We start from the raw sequence: 24,973 nt of genomic DNA, 5'->3' as shown, positions 1-24,973 counted from the left end.
AGGAGTCTCGAAAACTTCTCATTCTCGGGACCTCTCAGGGTCCCAGTGCTTGGACCCCTCATGATCCGATATTCATCATGGGATATCCTTTTTTAAGAAAAGTAAGGTATCAACCTGAAATGTACCACCATAGGTCAGGGTGGAGGAGCAGAAAAATGTAATGTCTCAAAGAACCTCATGGTGAACATCTAGTACATTGGCAATACCCAGATGCAGTAATTCCCAACTAAGGCGGAGTTCACATCACCGTTATTTTTCTGTTCTGAAAAGTCAAGAAAAAAGCAGATTTTGTAAACAAAACAGATCCTGTGCATCAGTTCTGCACATTTGGCATCCGTTTTTTAGCCATTTCCATCAGAGATCTGTTATTTCAGATGGAAAAAAAAGTCCTGCATGCATTTTTTTAAGGTCATGTGAACTCTCCCTAATGTTTTAAAATTATTTTTATTGGTTTTACAACAGAAGGATCATACAGTGAACTCTCCCTAATAGACGCTGCTCACAAAAGGGTTAACGGTGGATTCTGCAGAAGGTAAGAGTAATTGCTTGTTGATGGATAGCCTCACAGACAGCAAATCATTTGAAACACAACATCACCTTACTCACTACTCAGCAAAATGCTGTCAACACACATCCTAATAAAACTAGGAAGCAGCGTTTTACCTGATGATCAGCAAGATTATTATTATTATTATTCATTATTAAAGTGCCATTCATTCCATAGCGCTGTACATATGATAAGGGGCGCACATACATAATACAGACAATTGCACTAATCATAAACAAGATGAGTTACAAACTGGTACAGAAGGAGAGAGGGCCCTGCCCATGAGGGCTTACAACCTACATGGTATGGGAGAAGGACACAGTAGGTGCGGGTGAAGCTGGTCATGGAGGTATAGAGGCAGCAGGGTCACTGGTTGTAGGCTTGTCTGAAGAGGTGAGTTTTCAGGTTTCTTTTGAAGGATTCCACTGTGGGTGAGAGTCTGATATGTTGGGGTAGCGAGTTCCAGAGTATGGGGGATGCGCGGGAGAAATCTTGGAGCCGATTGTGAGAAGAGGTGATAAGAGTAGAGGAGAGAAAGGAGGTCTTGTGAGGATCGGAGAGTGCATGTGGGGATGTATCGGGAGATGGAGATTTACTGATCTAGACACTGACATGGCTATAAAACATAAAATAGTATTACTATTCTAAAAAAGCTTTTCAAAAAAAGGTTTTATTTGCAGCTGGATGATTGCTTTCGGGCCATTAGTGTGGATTCACACACAGGTTTCTTTGTTGAGTTTTTAGTGGTGTTTTTGATGCATATTTTTGCTTCAAAAATACCAGCTTCAGATGTTAGCTGAAAGTCTGTTGGAAATATGAAATGCAGGGGATACAAGCATTTTTTTCTGGCTAATGGCATTTTTTTTTCAGTCTGGTAGCATTTTTGCGTCTCTGGCAATATGTTGAAGCAATGGCATTTTTTTCAGCTGTTTTTCATCTATTTCTCCATAGGGAAAAAATAATGTTCCTATTTTGTGCCTCCATACATATATAATGCTCCATTCTTCCCCCCCAGCCCTGCGAGTGCCAGTGGTGGGTATTTTTTTTAACTCCCTGCCTTTCGTGCCGCTCATGTACCCATTTTTAATGGCCATTATACGGTTGCATTTCTATCTAAAAGGCTGTTAAAAATGGGCCCATTTTTATAGGGGCCGTCTGGCCGTTAAAACTTCCAAAACCAGAACATGGCTGCTATGGACTAGCTGTTAAAACAGCTGCAATGGTTCTGAAAATGGCCACGTGACTGCCGTTAAAAAATGGAGGTCACACAGATGAAAACAACCTAGAGAACATACTTAAGACAAGTGGTGTACCTGAAGCAAAAGGTTCAGTTGTAGAAGACTGTGGGCAACATTTGCCACCGATGCTTGGATAGGAACAATCTTTATTGCAATCTATGCAAACTAAAGTATGGCGCTTGTAGTTAGCAAACAACAATTTACATAAATGCTGGAGGATCACAACCACCTCATATGAACTACAGTATTAGTAGGAAGCCATGGTTGATCATACAGTGTTTAGATAAGAATGTGAATATTCCTGGTTCACATGAGGTGGTTGCGTTTCTCTAGTATTTTTGGTGGTTTTCCCTATCACACACATGATATTTACCTCCATTGCAGTAACGTCAGGCAGTGTCGGCGGTGTGTTCTGGGGGTGAAGTGTGTAAACTACATAGGCCAAAAACATAAGGGCTATTGGCTAATTCCCTTACAGGTGACCTTCCCATATGAGGAAATGGCTTATTTGTGAACGGGAATGGGTTTTTATTGGTTGAGACAAAGCATGTGTACTTGCCTGTAGAAGAGAAGCAGGTATTTTAAATATTATTTACTGGAGAAGATTTCTAAAAATAAATAATATAGGGATGTTATAGAAAATGTGTTTAACATAAAATCGTGATTTAAACAATGGGACATTTTCTGATGGCACATTCCCTTAAACAATAGTTGGCGAGTCCACGGCTCGTAAAAGCTATTCTATTCTGAGCCCAAAATCCAGATACGTCAAATAGCAATTCCGCCATCAGTTTGTAAAACGCTGAGACATAAATTTGTTTACAACTGTTATTCCTACTAAGAAATCACTTTGGCGACGATGCAGTGAAGCATATCATATTCTAACCAGAGCTATTTACTATCTGTAGTGCCTATTGTAAGAGAGCCAGGCACGTGGAATCGGAAAGCATTTGCAGTGATCCTTGTGGAAACCTTTGAATTCAAAAAGAAAGAGGAACCCAGTATTAAAATGAATCAATGATCTTCCAAAGTTTTAGACTGGGGCTACACTGCAACTTGTCATCACACAATATGTTGTAAGATCGTGCTACTACATCCCACCTGCTGATGTGACGTAAATGTGGTTGCTTTGAGACCCGCAAGTTTCCGAAATGAGCAGTCTCAGAAATCCAAACCAAATTCAGGATCATTAGGTGTGATCTTAAGGCTCCTTTACACTGCTCATTTGAGCAGGCAATAGTTGGGAAGCAAACAACGTTCCTTCCTGTCTGCTCGTCTGTGGAGGAGACCATCGCATTTACATGCAGTGATCTCCTCCACAGTATGGGGAAGAGTGATCACTAATGGCATTGCTCGTCCCATGCAGAATCATTGTTTGCCGGCTGCCAGGTTTACCGCACGCTGTTATCCTCAAAGTGTCGGTAAGCAAGCCTATCATCATTCACTTGGCTGTAATCGTACACAAATACTGTGTCCGAAAGCAGCTAAGGCTACTTTCACACTTGCGTTGTTCTTTTCCGGCATAGAGTTCCGTCACAGGGGCTCTATACCGGAAAAGAACTGATCAGGTATGTCCCCATGCATTCTGAATGGAGAGTAATCCGTTCAGTTTGCATCAGGATGTCTTCAGTTCAGTCGTTTTGACTGATCAGGCAAAAGAGAAAACCGCAGCATGCTACGGTTTTATCTCCGGCTAAAAAAACTGAAGACTTGCCTGAATGCCGGATCAGGCATTTTTTCCCATAGGAATGTATTAGTGCCGGATCCGTCCTTCCGGTATGCGCATGCGCAGACTGAAAAAAAGGTGAAAAAATAAATGCCGGATCCGTTTTTGCCGGATGACACCGGAAAGACGGATCCGGCATTTCAATGCATTTTTTCGACTGATCAGGCATTTTTAAGACTGATCAGGATCCTGATCAGTCTTACTAATGCCATCAGTTAGCATACATTTTGCCTGTTCCGGCAGGCAGTTCCGGCGACGGAACTGCTTGCCGGATCTCTCTGCCGCAAGTGTGAAAGTAGCCTTAGAAAGAGGATAATGGGATTAGGATCATTGGCACCTATGATAAAGCTCATGTACAAATACGTGAAATACTGCAAGCCAACTGGTGTATCCTGCGCTCTGACCCTGACATAAGGGATTTGATTTTGAAATATCCTCAGATTATGTACCGACGTAGTTGAAATTTAAGAGATCGGTTGGTACACAGCCTTTAGGATAGCCCTATGGAAGAAACTTGGCTCCGGGCAAAACTTTTAGAAGTTCCACTACAAAGAAGGAATATTAGGCTACTTTTACACTAGCATTTTTGCTGGATCTGGCAGGGCTCAGCAAAAACGCTTCCGTTACTGATAATACAACCATCTGTATCCATTATCAACGGGTCCGGTTGTATTATCTCTAACATAGCCAAAACCGGAGAGCCAACCCCTGCATGCTGCGGTTTGCTTTCCGTCCTAGGATGCGAAGCAAGATGGATCCGTCATGACCCACAATGCAAGTCAATGGGGACGGATCCGTTTTCTCTGACACAATCTGACACAATAGAAAACGGATCCGTCCCCTATTGACTTTCAATGGAGTTCATGACGGATCCGTTTTCTATTGTGTCAGAGAAAACGGATCCGTCCCCATTGACTTGCATTGTGGGTCATGACAATCTTGCTTCGCATCCCAGGACGGAAAGCAAACCGCAGCATACAGGGGTTGGCTCTCCGGCATGAGAACGTAACGGAATGCATTTTGTAGCATTCCGTTCTGTTCAGTTACGTTTTGTCCCCATTGACAATGAACGGGGACAAAACGGAAGCGTTTTTTTTATCCGGTATTGAGACCCTATGACGGATCTCAATATCTGAAAATATTAACTCTAGTGTGAAAGTAGCCTTACATCAAATCCTTTATTAATTGTTGAACAATAGGGGTCATTTATTTGCTTACGTGTAACTGTGGTATACAGTAGGTATGCAAAACGAAGCAGGAGTTTAAAGGATCGGGGAATATCTGTCAGACATCAGGAATAAAAAGAAGACCCCAATCGCACTACATGTGCGATTATCATGGTGAAAGTGGTCAAATTTCATGGCATAGAGAGTGTCAAGAGGCCCCAGAGTGGTGGAGACATTGATGCGATACTTTTACGTAAAGAAGGCCAGTGGATCTTTAATCTGAGAACTGTATGTCCCAAAGTGTTAAATGATGATCTCCTTCGCCTGTTTTATTTGATACATGGGCTCTGGTGAGCTTATGCTGGCCGCTTCAACTACGTATATTTTTATTTTGTAGGTGAATATAACCTTGGTGGCCACTCACTCTCCCTTACCTCCTTGACTTATTATATATCTGGAGGTGTGACCTAACATTTTAAGTATTCCAATAGCCTATTTGCCTGCATTGTTATGACATATTTGAGGACATTTTCTAACCCCTGGTCCGATTCACTTATTTAGGTGGTTTGTTCTCTCTCTCTCTGGTACCCGCCTGGGTCAGAGGTACCAATAAGTAAAGAGACAATGTATATATACTGGAGATCATGTTTCAAGCCGCCGATTTATATTCCCCGGCTACCTGTAGAGCTTGATGCACTCCCCTCGTGTGATAATCCTGTATCTCGGTCTGCTGGCATCAGGGGGCGGAGTCGTCAGACATGCCCATACTCCTGACTGGCGGAATGGCCATAGGCGCACGCCCACAGGGGTAGGGCTTTCTGTATTCAGACCCACATCTAGAGCGGCCGTGTACGGCCATCCTAGTGACGGGCACATGCGGTCCACACGCCATCAGTGGTGGACAGTTTTTTTTTTAGAGTACTCTGCTGAAAAGATTGCTCCTGATGACACGTGGGGCTTATTCCCCCATGTAGAAACACGTTGAGCATAGATGTAGTTTATGTATCTAGAGTAGGATTATCGGCAGTGGCGCTGGATAGATACAATAAACTAAGTATCAACAGCTGCACGGCCAGCCGTTGATTTGATATGTCCTCACTTGCTCACTAGTTCTGATCACAAATACATAGTTGCAAAAAAAAGGGCAAACTTTGGTTGTAGGAAGGCTGAGGTCTGTGCAACTATATACCTCTTACCACTTGAGGCATCCCTATCAGTGATGGTCAGTTCACAGTGTTCACCAGCGAACACATGCGGGCTGCCATCTTGACTCACCCGTCCGGCGATGCACAGGTAAGCCCTTACCTGTGCCTGTGCCGGGAGCCGGTCTAAAATCAAATGCGGTCACCGGGAGCAGGCAGTTCCGAGAACAGCCCGATGAAGGCCCCCGGCGGCTGTTCTCGGAACTGCCTGCTCCCGGTGACCGCATTTGATTTCAGACCGGCTCCCGTCACAGGCACAGGTAAGGGCTTACCTGTGCATCGCTGGACGGGTGAGTCAAGTCGCTGGTGAACACTGCGAACTGACCATCACTGTCTGGGCAAACCTTATTGCGGATGCAAGTAAGGGGGGACATGGTGTCATGAACCCTCTAAGCTTGCATGCGCAATACTGAAAATCTGTACAGATCTTACCTGGGTTACAGATGCAGTTGTTGCAGTCTGTGGGTCCTCGAGGTCAGTAGCTGATTGGAGAGAAGTTCAACAGTCATCTCGGAGCACCTGTAAAAGAAAGAGAGCGGTTAGAAGCTGCGCAGATTCGGCCAGACCTTGGAAGAATCCAGAACTGCGCCTGTCAACATGAATGAATTACTCCAGCAATTGATCCGGAGAGCAGGAGAACAAGGTGGAGAAGCTTGGCTACGGCACTGTTTACAGCAGGATCCTCCGTCTGCGCCCCTGGATCGACAATCTTCTAATTCAGCCGGCGCTTCCTCTAATCTCAGGAGCGCAGGGCTGGGAGCGATCTCAGAGCACATCGCTCAGTCTGCCAGCAGCAATACTCCTTCTCCTCCTACCTCATCTCCTCCGCCGGCAAAGAGAGTAAGAAGAGAAAAGAGACACTTTTCTCCTTCTTTGGATTCAAGAAGACGCTGTCAGAAAACTTCTGCACCACTCAGCGCGAGAAGGGATCAGCGCCTGACGTTCTCTACTCACCAACAATCTTCTACAACGGCTCCTGGTCGATCCCGTGCACCTGCAAGAGACATCGCAACCGTCAATATACAGGAGGGTGAGCATACCTCTATTAATACTAATAGTGACTGTTTATTACAGGGCACTATACTTTCAGGGTCTCAGGCAGTGCAAACATCCACAGAGATACCTCAGGATCATATTCAATTATTCAATGAATTCATGTCATTTTTATCTTTTAAAAACGCGCCACCAAATCAGGATTCAGCTTGGTCCTCTCAGGACTCTTCATCTGAATCTGATTGTCAGATATACCCTGAAATTCCCAAATCATTAGCAAAAGATAAATGTCTTTTACCATCATTGGTCGCAGCTAGTGGTATTAAAGAGAGCGCTTATGCGGAATCCATGCCATGTCAAATATCACCACTTGGTTTTCATTTGACCAAATCTATAAAAGAAAAGATCTGGCACAGGGAATTTTTTGATTTATTATCCCTGTTACCGTCAAACAAAACTGATAATAATAAAGATGAGGACGAAAAGAAATTGGCTTCAGTGCTTTTGTATTTACTCCGCAGTAATGGGCGAAAAATTTCCCAATATTGCAGTGGCTTATTCCATCATTTAGATGCCATTTTAGAGGCATAAAGAAATTTCGGGGGATCTGCTTGGTATTCGTATGATGAATCCTTTCGGCAAAAATTAGCCGTCTACAACGACTTAAATTGGGGTCAAAAAGATGTTGGTCTTTGGATCAATCTCATGCTCCCGCAAAGAAATCATAATTTTCGTCAGGAAACCCCCAAAAAGATATTTGCTTCGCATTTAATGAAGCCACTTGTAAATGGCAGTCCACATGCAAATACAGACATGAATGCACCTTTTGTTCCGGAAACCACCCAGCAAATGAGTGCTTTAAGAAACAATTTGTTAATAAAGAATCAAATAGGGGAGGTGATGCCGTTGAACATATCAAGGCTAATCTCCAGTATAAAAATGTATCCAGAAAAACAGAAGGCGGAATTGTTAATTAATGGATTTACTAATGGTTTTTATGTACCTGCCTTTACTGGGCAGGGTTGTTATTTTTCCCGATAACTTAAAATCTGTTCAGTTAAACAAAAAAATAGTTTTAGATAAGATAAATAAAGAGATTTTAGAATAACGAGTTGCTGGGCCATTTTCTTCACCTCCATTTTCCAACTTCAGAATTTCTCCATTAGGCTTAGTGCCTAAAAAGGAACCTAATAGCTATAGATTGATTCATAATTTATCTTACCCAGAAGGTGATTCGCTTAATGATATGATTAACAAGGATTTGGCTACAGTACACTATACATCGTTTGACCAGGCTTTGTCTTTATTAAGAAAAGCTGGTAGAAACTCTTTCTTAGCTAAAACGGATATTAAATCAGCATTTCGGTTTTTACCAGTAGACCCATCCGGATATAATTCTTTAGGTTTCCAGTTTGAAGGGCTATATTATTATGATAAAGCGTTACTAATGGGTTTCTCTCTATCGTGCCATTATTTTGAAGCCATTTCAACGTTCATCCAATGGATGGTAGAGTATCATTATAATGGGGGTTATACCTTGCATTATCTAGATGACTATTTATTCATTGGGTCGGTCGATTCCAAAGACTGTATACATTTTTTAAATACTTTTAAAAATATAGCCGAATATTTCAACCTCCCTTTGGTGGAGGAAAAAACAGTTTATCCAACGAACTTAATAGAATTTCTTGGAATCGAAATAGATACCATATATATGGAGTTCAGGATCCCATCCGAAAAAATTGTATCTACAAAAAGTTCATTACTGAATCTGCTATGAAGTAAAATGTGTACTTTGAAAAAGATTCAATCGACACTGGGTTCCCTAAACTTTATTACTAGGGTTATCCCAATGGGTCGCATTTTTTCCAAAAGACTTTATGCCGCCACAGCTGGGAAAAAGAAACCACAAGATCATATTCGCCTAAACAAAATCTTAAAGGAGGATATAAAAATTTGGTTTCAATTCCTTGAGGACTGCCTCATAGAACTGAAGGAATGTCCCTGTGTTGCCAGCGCTCCGGGACAGAACAAAAAAGAGTTGTACGAGGCAACTTGCACCAAGTAGACCGCAACTTTTTTGTACAATGCCCGGGTTTTGCGCATGGCATTGTATGGCTTGAGGACTTGATCAGGGAGATCAACTTCTCCCATATACCGATTGTAGTCGACGATGCAATCGGGCTTGAGGACCGTTGCCGCAGTACCTCGCACAGGGACAGGGGTAATGCTGTTACCGTGAATTGTGGACCTTACAAGGACATCCCTCTTGTCCTTATATCTGACCAGCAACAGGTTTCCACTGGTAAGGGCACGGGTCGCACCCCTGGGGATAGGTACCTGGAGGGGGTGGGTAGGGAGGCTGCGTTGCTTTTTCCGCATGGTCCCACAAGCGGACGTGGATCCGGCGTCGAGGGACTGGAACAAGGGGATACTAGTATAATAGTTATCCACGTACAGGTGGTAACCCTTATCTAGCAGTGGGTGCATAAGGTCCCACACAAGTTTCCCGCTAACACCCAGAGTGGGGGGACATTCTGGGGGTTGAATACGGGAATCTCTCCCCTCGTACACACAAAACTTGTAAGTGTACCCTGAGGTACTCTCACAAAGTTTGTACAGCTTCACGCCATACCTCGCCCGCTTAGAGGGAACATACTGGCGGAAAATGAGTCTCCCCTTGAAAGCAATGAGAGACTCATCAACCGCGACCTCCCTTCCAGGTACATAGGCCTGCACAAATTTGGCCCCAAAGTGATCGATGACTTGCCTGATTTTGTACAGGTGGTCATAGGCAGGATCACCTTGGGGGGGACATGCTGCATTATTTGAATAATGCAGGCATTTCCGGATGGCCCTTAAACCGGGAGCGTGTCATGGCCATACTGTAAAGTGGGGTCTGGTAGAGGACGTCCCCACTCCAGTAATGCCTGACACTAGGTTTCTTGACTAGGCCCATGTGCAGCACAAGGCCCCAAAACGTCCTCATCTCGGCTGCACTGACCGGAGTCCAGCCACCGGGCCTAGCCAAAAAGGAGCCCGGGGGTTGAGCAATGAACTGTTGGGCGTACAGGTTTGTTTGCTCCACCATCAGATTCACAAAGTGGTCACTGAAAAAAGAAAGTAGTCGTATTCAGTGAAGCCCACTGTGGAAATCTGGATTCCTGGTTGGTCTACAAAATCAGGAATCACAGGCTCAAAACGCTCTGGGGTATACCAGACAAGTTTACCGGTAGGGGGCTCCGGTGGACTTAACTGGTGGGCCAGAAAACTAGTACGAGCCCCAGAGCTGCTCGTGTAGTGTCCCACTAGGTAAATGTGGGCACTACACAAGGGTTAACATGACATTTGTGTTAATATGATGTTTTATGCATATTTTCCTGTTTATCTGGGTATCAGGCCTGTTAGGGTGTAGTTCAGCATCCTAGGCATTAGAGGGAGCTAGTGAGCACTTAGTATATATAGTTAGGCCCAGAGCAGTGCAGTCCAGTCCAGGAGGCTAGTAAGTGCAGTCTAGCCTGCCTGAAGTTCCTGAGCCTTTGTTAGCTCAGAAGATTCACCCCAAGAGAAGAGTTTGCCTCCTGGGAGAAACCTGCAGTTCCCTAACCAGAGCAGAGCAGAGCCAGTGTTCCAGCTAGTCAAGTAGGCTGAAGGGCAGAAGGATCATTAACCTAAAGCAAGGGATATATACCTGAGGAGGATTGCTACCAAGGATAAAAAGCCAGCATTAGGGCATACGGGCCTTGGGATACAGACAGCAAGGATATCTGAGGAAATAGTGCAGCCTGGTCTGTGAGTGTTAATTTTACCCTCTGAGTATCTTGCAAAGAACATTACCTGCCATTGCTGTAAGAGCCTGCTATTGATTAATGCTGCAAAGTGGAACTGAACCTAAATTGTATAAATTTGAACTGTTTCCAGTAAAGAAAAGTTTGGTTCACCACAACACTGTGTTCCTCACTTATTACAACTATAAATCAGCGTGCCACCATTACAGGCACTGGCGTCACGAACCTTAAAGGGACCTTGCCCTAGGCACATTAAACATTTGCAACATCCAGGGCACCTCATCCACAATCAGGCCTGGTCCCTATATACAGAGAGTGCCCCAGAGGACTTCTGTGCCAGCCTCTCCATCACTGCTGTACGCTGCCCAGGGTCACCCTACAAACTGTGAGTAACCCATAGCAACCCTCGTTTGCCTAAGTAACCGTGACCTCACATCGCTATACCCTGCAGGTCTGCGTACTGCATATTTTGGCGTCACGAACAGGATTTACGGATCGTTTCTACGCCATTGTGGAATTTAAAACTGTGTGCCATTGTATGCCCAAAAAGTGACTAAGCCCTACTTATTTATTGAGGAAAATTGCTGGGCCAAAGGACTGTAATAATCGCAGTGTGAAGATTTTATTGCATGGACTGTTTTGCTGTTTCTGAAGTCACCGCTTGCTGTCAATGAATGGACAGCGTGTGCTCAAAAAATGGCCGCTTAACCTGACTGGATTATTTGTGCGCCTTGTTGGGTCCGTTTGGCGCGAAAAAGACAAAGAGAAGGTACCGCCCAGCCTGCAAAAAAGAAAACGCCGCCCTGTCTCTGAAGAAGATACCGCCTACCTTGAATCCCGGAGCTCCAAGAGGCCGCGCCTACCTTCTGACGCCACGCGTGGGACTCCCGTTTGACGTAATCACACATCTCGCGCGAGTTGGAGCGAGCACCGCCGGAGTAAGTACAAACTTTCATATTCACCGGCCCCTGCATATAGCCGTACCGGGAAGGTCCCGATCCTTGCCAGGAGACTGGGGAAGGTCCCCCACTAGCAATAAGAGACTTGACCTGGGGGAAAAATACGTTCACCTTAGCTCCGGTCAGCTCCGGAGTTTCTTAAAGGGCCATACTCACTCCATAGCCCCCTTAGCAACGCTATGTCCGCACCTGAGGAAGCGGGGCAGGCAGCCCCCGATGTGCCTACTGAAGCGCATGCAGCGGATAATAAGGCGCCTGCCGCTGCGGCAGCATCAAGCCTGATGCCACTGACCATGCCGTATTATTTTGGGGCTCCCTGGTTCCCACGATATTCCGGGGAAGCTCATAAATTGAAGGAATTTAGGGACCAAATCCTGGCCCTGTTCCGGCTCTACCCTATCTCTGCTGAACAACAAATGGAGATCCTCCTAGCCCAGTTAGAAGGGACCGCCCGCAGGGAAGTCATGTCCTGGCCCCTTTCTGAAAAGAGTAGCCTGGAACAGATATTTGATCGCCTCGGCACCACGTTTGAGGCCAGAATGGTGTCCGAAGTTAAGATGCGATTTTTCAGCAGGAAGCAACAGCCTAATGAGTCACTCCGTGATTTTGCTCTGTCCCTGCAAGAGACCCTGAGGGCTGTGGTCCAGGTGCACCCAAAGGAGGCCGAGGATCAGGACCGGACTCTGAGAGAGCAGTTCATTGCGGGTATAAACACAGAGCATTTAAAGGGCCAGCTGAGGATGCTGTCGGCTCAACACCCCCATTGTGTGTTTTTGGACTTTAAAGAGCTGGCCATCAGTATCCTAGGCCAAAACCCAACCATGGGGCCAGCAGCCTTCTTGAACCTCAGGCCTGTCAGTCAAAAACTGTCAATGTGAGGCCGTCTGGAGTTAGTCAAGCCACACAGGCCCCAGTAACAAATATGGTGGCGGCACTATTGGAGCAGGTAAACCATCTCACTAAGAGCCTGGAGAAGGTGTGCAGGAAAATAGAAGAATGGGAAAGACCATTGCTACTGGAAGATGAAAGCCCCCTGCCTCCAAGGCTCCCGCCTGCATATAAAGATGTATACCCCAAGGAACCTGATGGACGACCGAGTTACCAGTCTAGAAATTGCAGGCAGCCTGTCTTTCACTATTGTAAAAAATATGGACATACTGAATCCACGTGTTGGCAGTTAAACGGGCCACCCCCGAGGCCGAGGACCGCCCCTCGGGAGGTAGAACAATAGTTCCAAGGGATCCAAGCTGGATGCCCAGATACGTAGGATCTCGCCCAAAAATTAACATGTGTATCAACGGGATACCACCTACTAATGCAAAAACTCAAATGCAATAGCACTCTGCAACCAGCACTCTGCCCTGCCTCTATGCTGGATGTTGAATGAGGCATTGGTGTACATTTTGGCCAAAGCGTAATAAGCCACTCACCACGTCAAGGTCGCCTCTATGAGTGGTCCCTAACACTAGTTCCTACCTGTTTATGGGCCATGATAGCCACACAAAGTCCAGGGAGCGCAGGTACAGCATGCACGCCAGGCACACTTTGCTTTTAACCCCGTCCGGTGCCGTGACAGCTTTCATCGGATCCAGGGATGCAAGTATCAACATGCATGCTGAGCCCACTATATACTTCTCCTGGAGCCAAATGGCTACTGGTAGGCGCTGTAAAAGTAGACTCCGTTTTATACTGACTTTAAAACCAGCCTCCAGGGCAGACTAACTGGTCAGGTGTGCATGACTGCATGGAGATCGCCACGCCTCCAATATATACCACAAAGAAAAAATGTGGGGGATTCAGTCAGCACAACCCTGTATGCAGGTGCACATCGCTATGGCGAAATACACCTACAAACGCAAAAATAAAAATGCAATAGCACTCTGCAACCAGCACTCTGCCCTGCCTCTATGCTGGATGTTGAATGAGGCATTGGTGTACATTTTGGCCAAAGCGTAATAAGCCACTCACGACGTCAAGGTCGCCTCTATGAGTGGTCCCTAACACTAGTTCCTACCTGTTTATGGGCCATGATAGCCACACAAAGTCCAGGGAGCGCAGGTACAGCATGCACGCCAGGCACACTCTGCTTTTAACCCCGTCCGGTGCCGTGACAGCTTTCATCGGATCCAGGGATGCAAGTACCAATAGGCATGCTGAGCCCACTATATACTTCTCCTGGAGCCAAATGGCTACTGGTAGGCGCTGTAAAAGTAGACTCAGTTTTATACTGACTTTAAAACCAGCCTCCAGGGCAGACTAACTGGTCAGGTGTGCATGACTGCATGGAGATCGCCACGCCTCCAATATATACTACAAAGAAAAAATGTGGGGGATTCAGTCAGCACAACCCTGTATGCAGGTGCACATCGCTATGGCGAAATACACCTACAAACGCAAAAACAAAAATGCAATAGCACTCTGCAACCAGCACTCTGCCCTGCCTCTATGCTGGATGTTGAATGAGGCATTGGTGTACATTTTGGCCAAAGCGTAATAAGTCACTCACCACGTCAAGGTCGCCTCTATGAGTGGTCCCTAACACTAGTTCCTACCTGTTTATGGGCCATGATAGCCACACAAAGTCCAGGGAGCGCAGGTACAGCATGCACGCCAGGCACACTCTGCTTTTAACCCCGTCCGGTGCCGTGACAGCTTTCATTGGATCCAGGGATGCAAGTACCAACATGCATGCTGAGCCCACTATATACTTCTCCTGGAGCCAAATGGCTACTGGTAGGCGCTGTAAAAGTAGACTCAGTTTTATACTGACTTTAAAACCAGCCTCCAGGGCAGACTAACTGGTCAGGTGTGCATGGCTGCATGGAGATCGCCACGCCTCCAATATATACTACAAAGAAAAAATGTGGGGGATTCAGTCAGCACAACCCTGTATGCAGGTGCACATCGCTATGGCGAAATACACCTACAAACGCAAAAACACAAATGCAATAGCACTCTGCAACCAGCACTCTGCCCTGCCTCTATGCTGGATGTTGAATGAGGCATTGGTGTACATTTTGGCCAAAGCGTAATAAGCCACTCACCACGTCAAGGTCGCCTCTATGAGAGGAACTAGTGTTAGGAACCAATCTGTTTATGGGCCATGATAGCCACACAAAGTCCAGGGAGCGCAGGTACAGCATACACGCCAGGCACACTCTGCTTTTAACCCCGTCCGGTGCTGTGACAGCTTTCATCGGATCCAGGGATGCAAGTACCAACATGCATGCTGAGCCCACTATATACTTCTCCTGGAGCCAAATGGCTACTGGTAGGCGCTGCAAAAGTAGACTCAGTTTTATACTGACTTTAAAACCACCTACTACCTATCAGTCTGTGAAAGAGATGATACAGGAGATAAAGGACTCTAACATAATCCGGGACAGTCATAGTCCCTGGGCTGCGCCCCTAGTTCTTGTCCGGAAAAAAGATGGCAGCATAAGGTTCTGCGTGGATTATAGAAAAATCAATCAAATCACCCACAAAGACGCTTATCCGTTGCCACGCATTGAGGAGTCCTTGACTGCCCTGGGGTCATCAGCCTACTTCTCCACTCTGGACTTAACCAGTGGGTACTGGCAGGTACCCATGGCCCCAGAAGATCGAGAGAAGACCGCTTTCACTACGCCTATGGGCCTGTTTGAGTTTAATTATATGCCGTTTGGATTGTGCAACGCTCCAGGGACATTCCAGCGGCTGATGGAGCGTTGTTTAGGCCATAGGAATTTTGAGACTGTACTACTATACCTGCATGACGTCATTATCTACTCAAAGACGTATGAGGACCATTTAAAACATCTGACTGAAGTGTTTCAAGTCCTTGTTAAATATGGCCTTAAAATTAAGCCGTCCAAGTGCCACCTACTGAAACCAGCCGTGAAGTATCTAGGGCACGTTGTTAGTGCCGAAGGAGTCCAGTCTGATCCTGATAAACTTGCTGCTGTCCGTAATTGGCCTACTGCCACCACCGTGAAAGAGGTGAGAAGTTTCCTCAGCTTTGCAGGATACTATAGATGCTTCATCCCGCATTTTTCTCAAATTGCGGATCCGATCCAGGAACTCCTAAGGGGGCATCCCAAGAAGAGTCCAAAGACTCCTATCCCTGTTGAATGGAATGAGGAACGGGAGATTGCCTTCCAGCTCCTAAAGAAGAAGCTGACTGAACCCCCTGTTCTGGGTTACCCGGATTATCAGAAGCCGTTCCACCTCTACACGGATGCCAGTAAAAGAGGCCTGGGAGCCGTGTTGGCCCAGGTGCAGGACAACAAAGAGAGGGTGATTGCCGAAGCCAGCAGATCCCTGAGGGGAGCTGAGAAAAACAATCAGAATTATAGTTCCTTCAAGCTGGAGTTCCTCGCTTTAGTGTGGGCTGTAACTGAAAAGTTCAAAGACTATCTTGCTGCCACTCCGTTTGTCGCCTTCACGGACAACAACCCCCTGGCGCAGCTGAACACAGCCAAATTAAGGGCGCTGGAGCAAAGATGGGCCTCCTGCCTTGCCAACTATGACTTCACTGTGAAATACCGAGCAGGCCGCTCCAATGATAACGCTGATGCCCTGTCCCGGCTTCCCACTACAGAAGCCCCAGAGGAACCAAAAGATGCCTGGGAAGAAGTAGAGATGCCGGCGTTTTACAACAAATTTGCTCAGCAAGATAATGTTTGCACTGAAAATTGCTCAGCTGCTGATTCTTCCTCATCGAATATTCCTGAGTTTAAGGATTAAGCTCCAGTCCGAAAGAAGAGTCCTCTGTGAACTGCTCGACTTCACTTACTAGTGGGAGAATTCCTGAGAGAGTCCGCAGGAAGAGTGCAGACCCAGAACTATTGAGACTGTGCAGACATCGCCACTAGAGTTGGGCGAACACCTGGATGTTCGGGTTCGAGAAGTTCGGCCGAACTTCCCGGAAATGTTCGGGTTCGGGATCCGAACCCGACCCGAACTTCGTCCCGAACCCCATTGAAGTCAATGGGGACCCGAACTTTTCGGCACTAAAAAGGCTGTAAAACAGCCCAGGAAAGGGCTAGAGTGCTGCAAAAGGCAGCAAAATGTAGTTAAATCCCCTGCAAACAAATGTGGATAGAGAAATGAATAAAAATAAAATAAATAAAAATTAACCAATATCAATTGGAGAGAGGTCCCATAGCAGAGAATCAGGCTTCATGTCACCCACCACTGGAACAGGCCACTGTCATATATTTAGACCCCGGCACCCAGACAGAGGAGAGAGGTCCCATAGCAGAGAATCAGGCTTCATGTCATAGCAGAGAATCATGCTTCATGTCACCCACCACTGGAACAGGCCACTGTCAGATATTTTTAGGCCCCGCACCCAGACAGAGGAGAGAGGTCCCATAGCAGAGAATCAGGCTTCATGTCATAGCAGAGAATCATGCTTCATGTCACCCAACACTGGAACAGGCCACTGTCAGATATTTTTAGGCCCCGGCACCCAGACAGAGGAGAGAGGTCCCATAGCAGAGAATCAGGCTTCATGTCATAGCAGAGAATCATGCTTCATGTCACCCAACACTGGAACAGGCCACTGTCAGATATTTTTAGGCCCCGGCACCCAGACAGAGGAGAAAGGTCCCATAGCAGAGAATCAGGCTTCATGTCATAGCAGAGAATCGTGCTTCATGTCACCCACCACTGGAACACGCCATTGTCAGATATTTTTAGGCCCCGGCACCCAGACAGAGGAGAGAGGTCCCATAGCAGAGAATCAGGCTTCATGTCATAGCAGAGAATCATGCTTCATGTCACCCAACACTGGAACAGGCCACTGTCAGATATTTTAGGCCCCGGCACCCAGACAGAGGAGAGGTTCATTCAACTTTGGGTTGCCCCGCAATATAATGGTAAAATGAAAATAAAAAAAGGATTGAATGAGGAAGTGCCCTGGAGTACAATAATATATGGTTAAGGGGAGGTAGTTATAAATGTCTAATCTGCACAAGGGATGGACAGGTCCTGTGGGATCCATGCTTGGTTCATTTTTATGAACGTCAGCTTGTCCACATTGGCTGTAAACAGGCGGCTGCGTTTGTCTGTAATGACGCCCCCTGCCGTGCTGAATACACGTTCAGACAAAACGCTGGCCGCCGGGCAGGCCAGCACCTCCAAGGCATAAAAGGCTAGCTCTGGCCACATGGACAATTTGGAGACCCAGAAGTTGAATGGGGCCGAACCATCAGTCAGTACGTGGAGGGGTGTGCACACGTACTGTTCCACCATGTTAGTGAAATGTTGCCTCCTGCTAACACGTTCCGTATCAGGTGGTGGTGCTGTTAGCTGTGGCGTGTTGACAAAACTTTTCCACATCTCTGCCATGCTAACCCTGCCCTCAGAGGAGCTGGCCGTGACACAGCTGCGTTGGCGACCTTTTGCTCCTACTCTGCCTTCGCCTTGGGCTTCCACTTGTTCCCCTGTGACATTTGGGAATGCTCTCAGTAGCGCGTCTACCAACGTGCGCTTGTACTCGCGCATCTTCCTATTACGCTCCAGTGTAGGAAGTAAGGTGGGCACATTGTCTTTGTACCGGGGATCCAGCAGGGTGGCAACCCAGTAGTCCGCACACGTTAAAATGTGGGCAACTCTGCTGTCGTTGCGCAGGCACTGCAGCATGTAGTCGCTCATGTGTGCCAGGCTGCCCAGAGGTAAGGACAAGCTGTCCTCTGTGGGAGGCGTATCGCCATCGACCTGCGTTTCCCCCCAGCCACGCACCAGTGATGGGCCCGAGCTGCGTTGGGTGCCACTCCGCTGTGAACATGCTTCATCCTCATCCTCCTCCACATCCTCCTCATCCTCGTCCTCCTCGTCTTCCAGTAGTGGGCCCTGTCTGGCCACATTTGTACCTGGCCTCTGCTGTTGCAAAAAACCTCCCTCTGAGTCACTTCGAAGAGACTGGCCTAAAAGTGCTAAAAATGACCCCTCTTCCTCCTCCTCCTGGGCCACCTCCTCTTCCATCATCGCCCTAAGTGTTTTCTTAAGGAGACATAGAAGTGGTATTGTAACGCTGATAACGGCGTCATCGCCACTGGCCATGTTGGTGGAGTACTCGAAACAGCGCAACAGGGCACACAGGTCTCGCATGGAGGCCCAGTCATTGGTGGTGAAGTGGTGCTGTTCCGCAGTGCGACTGACCCGTGCGTGCTGCAGCTGAAACTCCACTATGGCCTGCTGCTGCTCGCACAGTCTGTCCAGCATGTGCAAGGTGGAGTTCCACCTGGTGGGCACGTCGCATATGAGGCGGTGAGCGGGAAGGCCGAAGTTCGGCTGTAGCGCAGACAGGCGAGCAGCGGCAGGATGTGAACGCCGGAAGCGCGCACAGACGGCCCGCACTTTATGCAGCAGCTCTGACATGTCGGGGTAGTTGTGAATGAACTTCTGCACCACCAAATTCAGCACATGCGCCAGGCAAGGGATGTGCGTCAAACCGGCTAGTCCCAGAGCTGCAACGAGATTTCGCCCATTATCGCACACCACCAGGCCGGGCTTGAGGCTCACCGGCAGCAACCACTCGTCGGTCTGTTGTTCTATACCCCGCCACAACTCCTGTGCGGTGTAGGGCCTGTCCCCCAAACATATGAGTTTCAGAATGGCCTGCTGACGTTTACCCCGGGCTGTGCTGAAGTTGGTGGTGAAGGTGTGTGGCTGACTGGATGAGCAGGTGGAAGAAGAGGAGGAGGAAGCCGAGTAGGAGGATGAGGCAACAGGAGGCAAAGAATGTTGCCCTGCAATACTTGGCGGCGGAAGGACGTGCGCCAAACAGCTCTTCGCCTGGGGCCCAGCCGCCACTACATTTACCCAGTGTGCAGTTAGGGAGATATAGCGTCCCTGGCCGTGCTTACTGGTCCACGTATCTCTGGTTAGGTGGACCTTGCCACAGATGGCGTTGCGCAGTGCACACTTGATTTTATCGGATACTTGGTTGTGCAGGGAAGGCACGGCTCTCTTGGAGAAGTAGTGCCGGCTGGGAACAACATACTGTGGGACAGCAAGCGACATGAGCTGTTTGAAGCTGTCTGTGTCCACCAGCCTGAATGACAGCATTTCATAGGCCAGTAGTTTAGAAATGCTGGCATTCAGGGCCAGGGATCGAGGGTGGCTAGGTGGGAATATACGCTTTCTCTCAAATGTTTGTGAGATGGAGAGCTGAACGCTGCCGTGTGACATGGTTGAGATGCTTGGTGACGGAGGTGGTGGTGTTGTTGGTGGTACATCCTCTGTTTGCTGGGCGGCAGGTGCCAACGTTCCTCCAGAGGCAGAGGAAGAGGCCGTGGCGGCAGCAGCAGAAGAGGTAGCAGGGGGAGCCTGAGTGACTTCCTTGTTTTTAAGGTGTTTACTCCACTGCAGTTCATGCTTTGCATGCAGGTGCCTGGTCATGCAGGTTGTGCTAAGGTTCAGAACGTTAATGCCTCGCTTCAGGCTCTGATGGCACAGCGTGCAAACCACTCGGGTCTTGTCGTCAGCACATTGTTTGAAGAAGTGCCACGCCAGGGAACTCCTTGAAGCTGCCATTGGGGTGCTCGGTCCCAGATGGCGGTGGCCAGTAGCAGACGGACTCTCTTGGCGGCGGGTGTTCTGCTTTTGCTTACTGCTCCCTCTTTTGCTATGCTGTTGGCTCGGTCTCACCACTGCCTCTTCCTCCGAATTCTGAAAGTTAGTGGCACGACCTTCATTCCATGTGGGGTCTAGGACCTCATCGTCCCCTGCATCGTCTTCCACCCAGTCTTCCTCCCTGACCTCCTGTTCAGTCTGCACACTGCAGAAAAACGCAGCAGTTGGCACCTGTGTTTCGTCATCATCAGAGACGTGCTGAGGTGGTATTCCCATGTCCTCATCATTAGGAAACATAAGTGGTAGTGCATTCTATCTCTTCCACCCCTGGGGAAGGGCTAGGTGGATGCCCTTGGGAAACCCTGCCAGCAGAGTCTTCAAACAGCATAAGAGACTGCTGCATAACTTGAGGCTCAGACAGTTTCCCTGATATGCATGGGGGTGATGTGACAGACTGATGGGCTTGGTTTTCATGCGCCATCTGTGCGCTTTCTGCAGAAGACTGGGTGGGAGATAATGTGAACGTGCTGGATCCACTGTCGGCCACCCAATTGACTAATGCCTGTACCTGCTCAGGCCTTACCATCCTTAGAACGGCATTGGGCCCCACAAAATATTGCTGTAAATTCTGCTGGCTACTGGGACCTGAGGTAGTTGGTTCACTAGGACGTGTGGCTGTGGCAGAACGGCCATGTCCTCTCCCAGCACCAGACGGTCCACTAACACCACCACGACCATGTCTACGTCCGCATCCCTTACTAGATGTTTTCCTCATTGTTACCATTCACCACAATAAGAAAAAAATTATTTGGCCCAATGTATTGAATTCAAATTCAGGCCTTTTTTTACAGGCACCTAACACTATCTGGCTATCTATTTAGGTACCGTATTACACTAATACAGGCACAACAGTAACGACAGATTTAGCTGAATATAAATTGTAGGCCTAGTATTTAGGCGCTGGGTGACAGGTATACGTTTACGGACAGAATTATTTAAACTTGGAAATGCACGGTAGCGTGTGAAGTTATTGAGGATGACACTATCCGCACCTTCAATCTAATATACCCTTTTATGGATCAATTTAAACTTGGCCTGATACAGCAGAAAAAATATATTTAGGGGATTGCTAAGTTGGGAATTGTATTCAACCCAGAACAAAAACTGTGCTTTGGCGGACACTAAATAAATTGACCAGCCTCAGCAATAAACATAGATTTAGCTGAATATAAATTTTAGGCCTATTATTTAGGCGCTGGGTGACAGGCATACGTTTACGGACAGAATTATTTAAACTTGGAAATGCACGGTAGCGTGTGAAGTTATTGAGGATGACACTATCCGCACCTTCAATCTAATATACCCTTTTATGGATCAATTTAAACTTGGCCTGATACAGCAGAAAAAAATATATTTAGGGGATTGCTAAGTTGGGAATTGTATTTAACCCAGAACAAAAACTGTGCTTTGGCGGACACTAAATAAATTGACCAGCCTCAGCAATAAACATAGATTTAGCTGAATATAAATTTTAGGCCTATTATTTAGGCGTATACGTTTACGGACAGAATTATTTAAACTTGGAAATGCACGGTAGCGTGTGAAGTTATTGAGGATGACAGTATCCGCACCTTCAATCTAATATACCCTTTTATGGATCAATTTAAACTTGGCCTGATACAGCAGAAAAAATATATTTAGGGGATTGCTAAGTTGGGAATTGTATTCAACCCAGAACAAAAACTGTGCTTTGGCGGACACTAAATAAATTGACCAGCCTCAGCAATAAACACAGATTGAGCTGAATATAAATTTTAGGCCTATTATTTAGGCGCTGGGTGACAGGTATACGTTTATAGACAGAATTATTTAAACTTGGAAATGCACGGTAGCGTGTGAAGTTATTGAGGATGACATTATCCGCACCTTCAATCTAATATACCCTTTTATGGATCAATTTAAACTTGGCCTGATACAGCAGAAAAAAAATATTTAGGGGATTGCTAAATTGGGAATTGTATTCAACCCAGAACAAAAACTGTGCTTCGGCAGACAGCAGACAGTATTACAATTGGCTAGCCACAGCTGAAACACCAGATTTAGGGTACTGCTATCTTGGCCAATTGTATTTTACCCCTCAATAAAATAGCAAGCACAGCCAAGCCCCTGATGTAGGATATAGCAAAAAAATAACCAAACTATTGATGGTTAAATGGAATTGGTGGCAGCTTGTGCTGGCGCACCACAAGACACAAAATGGCCGCCGATCACCCAAGAAAAAAGTGACATAAAAACGCTCTGGGCAGCCTAAAAACAGTGAGCAATTAAATAGCAGCAGTTCAATGATCCACAGCTGTAGATCTATCACTGAATTAGGTGTTTTTGCTGAGTAAATCCCTGCCTAATCTCTCCCTAACAGCAGCAGCTGCATCCTCTCCCTAAACTGATCATAGCAGAGTGACGTGCGGCGCTACGTGACTCCAGCTTAAAGAGAGGCTGGGTCACATGCTGCACTGGCCAATCACAGCCATGCCAATAGTAGGCATGGCTGTGATGGCCTCTTGGGGCAAGTAGTATGACGCTTGTTGATTGGCTGCTTTGCAGCCTTTCAAAAAGCGCCAAGAAAGCGCCGAACACCGAACCCGAACCCGGACTTTTACGAAAATGTTCGGGTTCGGGTCCGTGTCACGGACACCCCAAAATTCATCCCTAATCTCCACCAACTCTTCCTTCAAAAAGGCATGTTGCTTAGAAGGAGCCTGGATCCAGTGTCCTGCGATAGAATATACCAGATCCTCATACCCCGTCGAGATGCCAGTCTGGTGCTGGAGATGTATCCTAACCAGTCCGGACACTTCGGCGTGCAGAAAACTGAGGCCACTATTCGCAGGAGGTTCTATTGGATCGGGATGAGAGAAGACATTGAGAAATGGTGCCGGGAGTGCTCTGCCTGTGCCGTGGGGAGAAGTGAATGCTATGACCAGAGGGCGCCTCTCCATCCTATCGTAAGTAAAACTCCCTTAGAACTTGTTGCCATTGATTATGTGAAGCTGGAGCCAAGTCGCTCAGGGTATACTTATGCCATGACTATTATTGATCACTTCACAAAGTTTGTCGTAGCAGTGCCTGTGAAAGACCTGACAGCCAAGACTGTGGCGGAGGCGTTCTGGAAGCATTTCCTCCTGCCCTACGGCTGCCCAGAGAGGATCCTCCCCGCGTTTGAATCACAGCTGTTCCAAGAGATGTGCCTGCTACATACTTGCCAGAAAGTCCGGACCACCGCCTATCATCCACAAGGTAACGGACTCTCATTGAAATGCTGAGAGCAGTACCCACTGAGACCAGGGGTAATTGGCCTACTCTGCTGCCACAACTCATATATACTTACAACAATACAATTCACTGCTCCACCGGGTACACGCCCTTCTATCTGATGTTCGGTCAATTAAGGGAGGTTACCTGCTGACCACTTCCTGGATGTACAGGTGCCGGATGTCATCAATCTGCTACCAAAAACCGATTGGGTAGTGGAGCATCAAAGGCGTCTCCTCAATGCTAAGGAGATTGTCCAGGAGCGCATGGAAAATGCCCGGGAGCGACAGCAGAGAGACTATGACCTGGCTGCTCATGCAGGGCCTCTAGCTATAGGAGACATGGTGTGGTTAAAAAATAACCACCGTGCCAGTAAATTGGACAGTAAGTGGGAAAGGACTCCCTATGTCATTTCTGCCATCCCTAATGTTGAGGCCCATATTTATAAAATTTCCAGAGAAGATAAAGGCTCCCAAATTGTACACAGGAATCGTTTAAAACCCTGCATAGAAGGAGAAAGTGCAGCAGAGGACATCGAGCCGGAGTCTCCTGAGCCCGAGTTGCCGGCCCAGCCTGCTGATCCTATGTAGGCTGTTGAGAACCTGATACATGATAAAGAGCCACTTCATTGGTTCCTCACACCCTGGTTAAACTTGGTGGTACCAGCTCCAGTTCCTGCTGGTTCTCAATCCCAGGATGAACCCACTTCAGCTTCTGCTATTCCTCTACCTCAGGATGACCTGTCCCAGAGTGTACCTGAAAGAGTTGCAGAGCCTATGGACTCCTCCAACCCTCCTGAACTAAGCCAGGAAGAATCTCCGCCAGTAAGAAGATCCACACGGTCTACTAAGGGGCACCCACCTGTGAGATTTGGGGACTACATTGTGGGCCCAAGTAGCCCCTCCCGGGAAAACCCTGTTTAACTGTTTATAAGACCCGGGTACGGACTCATTTTTGTTCTTTGAGCCTCCAGGAACTTACCTCATGTTTGCATTTTCTATCATCATCATTATAGACTATCTTTATGGACTATCCTGGTTATCCTTGATACGCTGTACCAGGTCAGCGCCCTCTGTTCCCTTATACTATCCTGAGAGAAGAGAACGACGCCCCTTTTCACCACACTTGCCAGAGGAACTGCTTGATATTTGTATTGTAACAATGGTGACGGTTGTATATGCCTGCTTTTCGTTTTGTCTTTCAGGCTGAGGTTTCCTGCTGGGCGGGCCCCTTATGTTGTGCCGAGGACGGGCAACATCACAGCAACGGGGTATGTAGTGTCCCACTAGGTAAATGTGGGCACTACACAAGGGTTAACATGACATTTTTGTTAATATGATGTTTTATGCATATTTTCCTGTTTATCTGGGTATCAGGCCTGTTAGGGTGTAGTTCAGCATCCTAGGCACTAGAGGGAGCTAGTGAGCACTTAGTATATATAGTTAGGCACAGACAGGGAAGAGCAGTGCAGTCCAGGAGG

General features: G+C 47.1%; 1 protein-coding gene across 1 annotated transcript in view; it reads left to right on the top strand.

The window, feature by feature from the left end:
• LOC120999026 (general transcription factor II-I repeat domain-containing protein 2-like) overlaps window positions 1-24,416 on the top strand; it is a 98,808-nt gene extending 74,392 nt beyond the window's left edge. Inside the window, 1 exon segment of the mRNA XM_040429905.1 lies at window positions 24,160-24,416. Coding sequence (XP_040285839.1) covers window positions 24,160-24,416 — 257 coding nt within the window.
• The last annotated feature ends 557 nt before the right edge of the window (window positions 24,417-24,973 follow it).

This window comes from Bufo bufo, chromosome 4 (assembly GCF_905171765.1).
Source record: "Bufo bufo chromosome 4, aBufBuf1.1, whole genome shotgun sequence".
NCBI classification, from domain to species: Eukaryota; Metazoa; Chordata; class Amphibia; order Anura; family Bufonidae; genus Bufo; species Bufo bufo.
The sequence above is the reverse complement of the archived record's forward strand: the minus strand, read 5'-3'. Positions and strand labels throughout refer to the sequence as shown.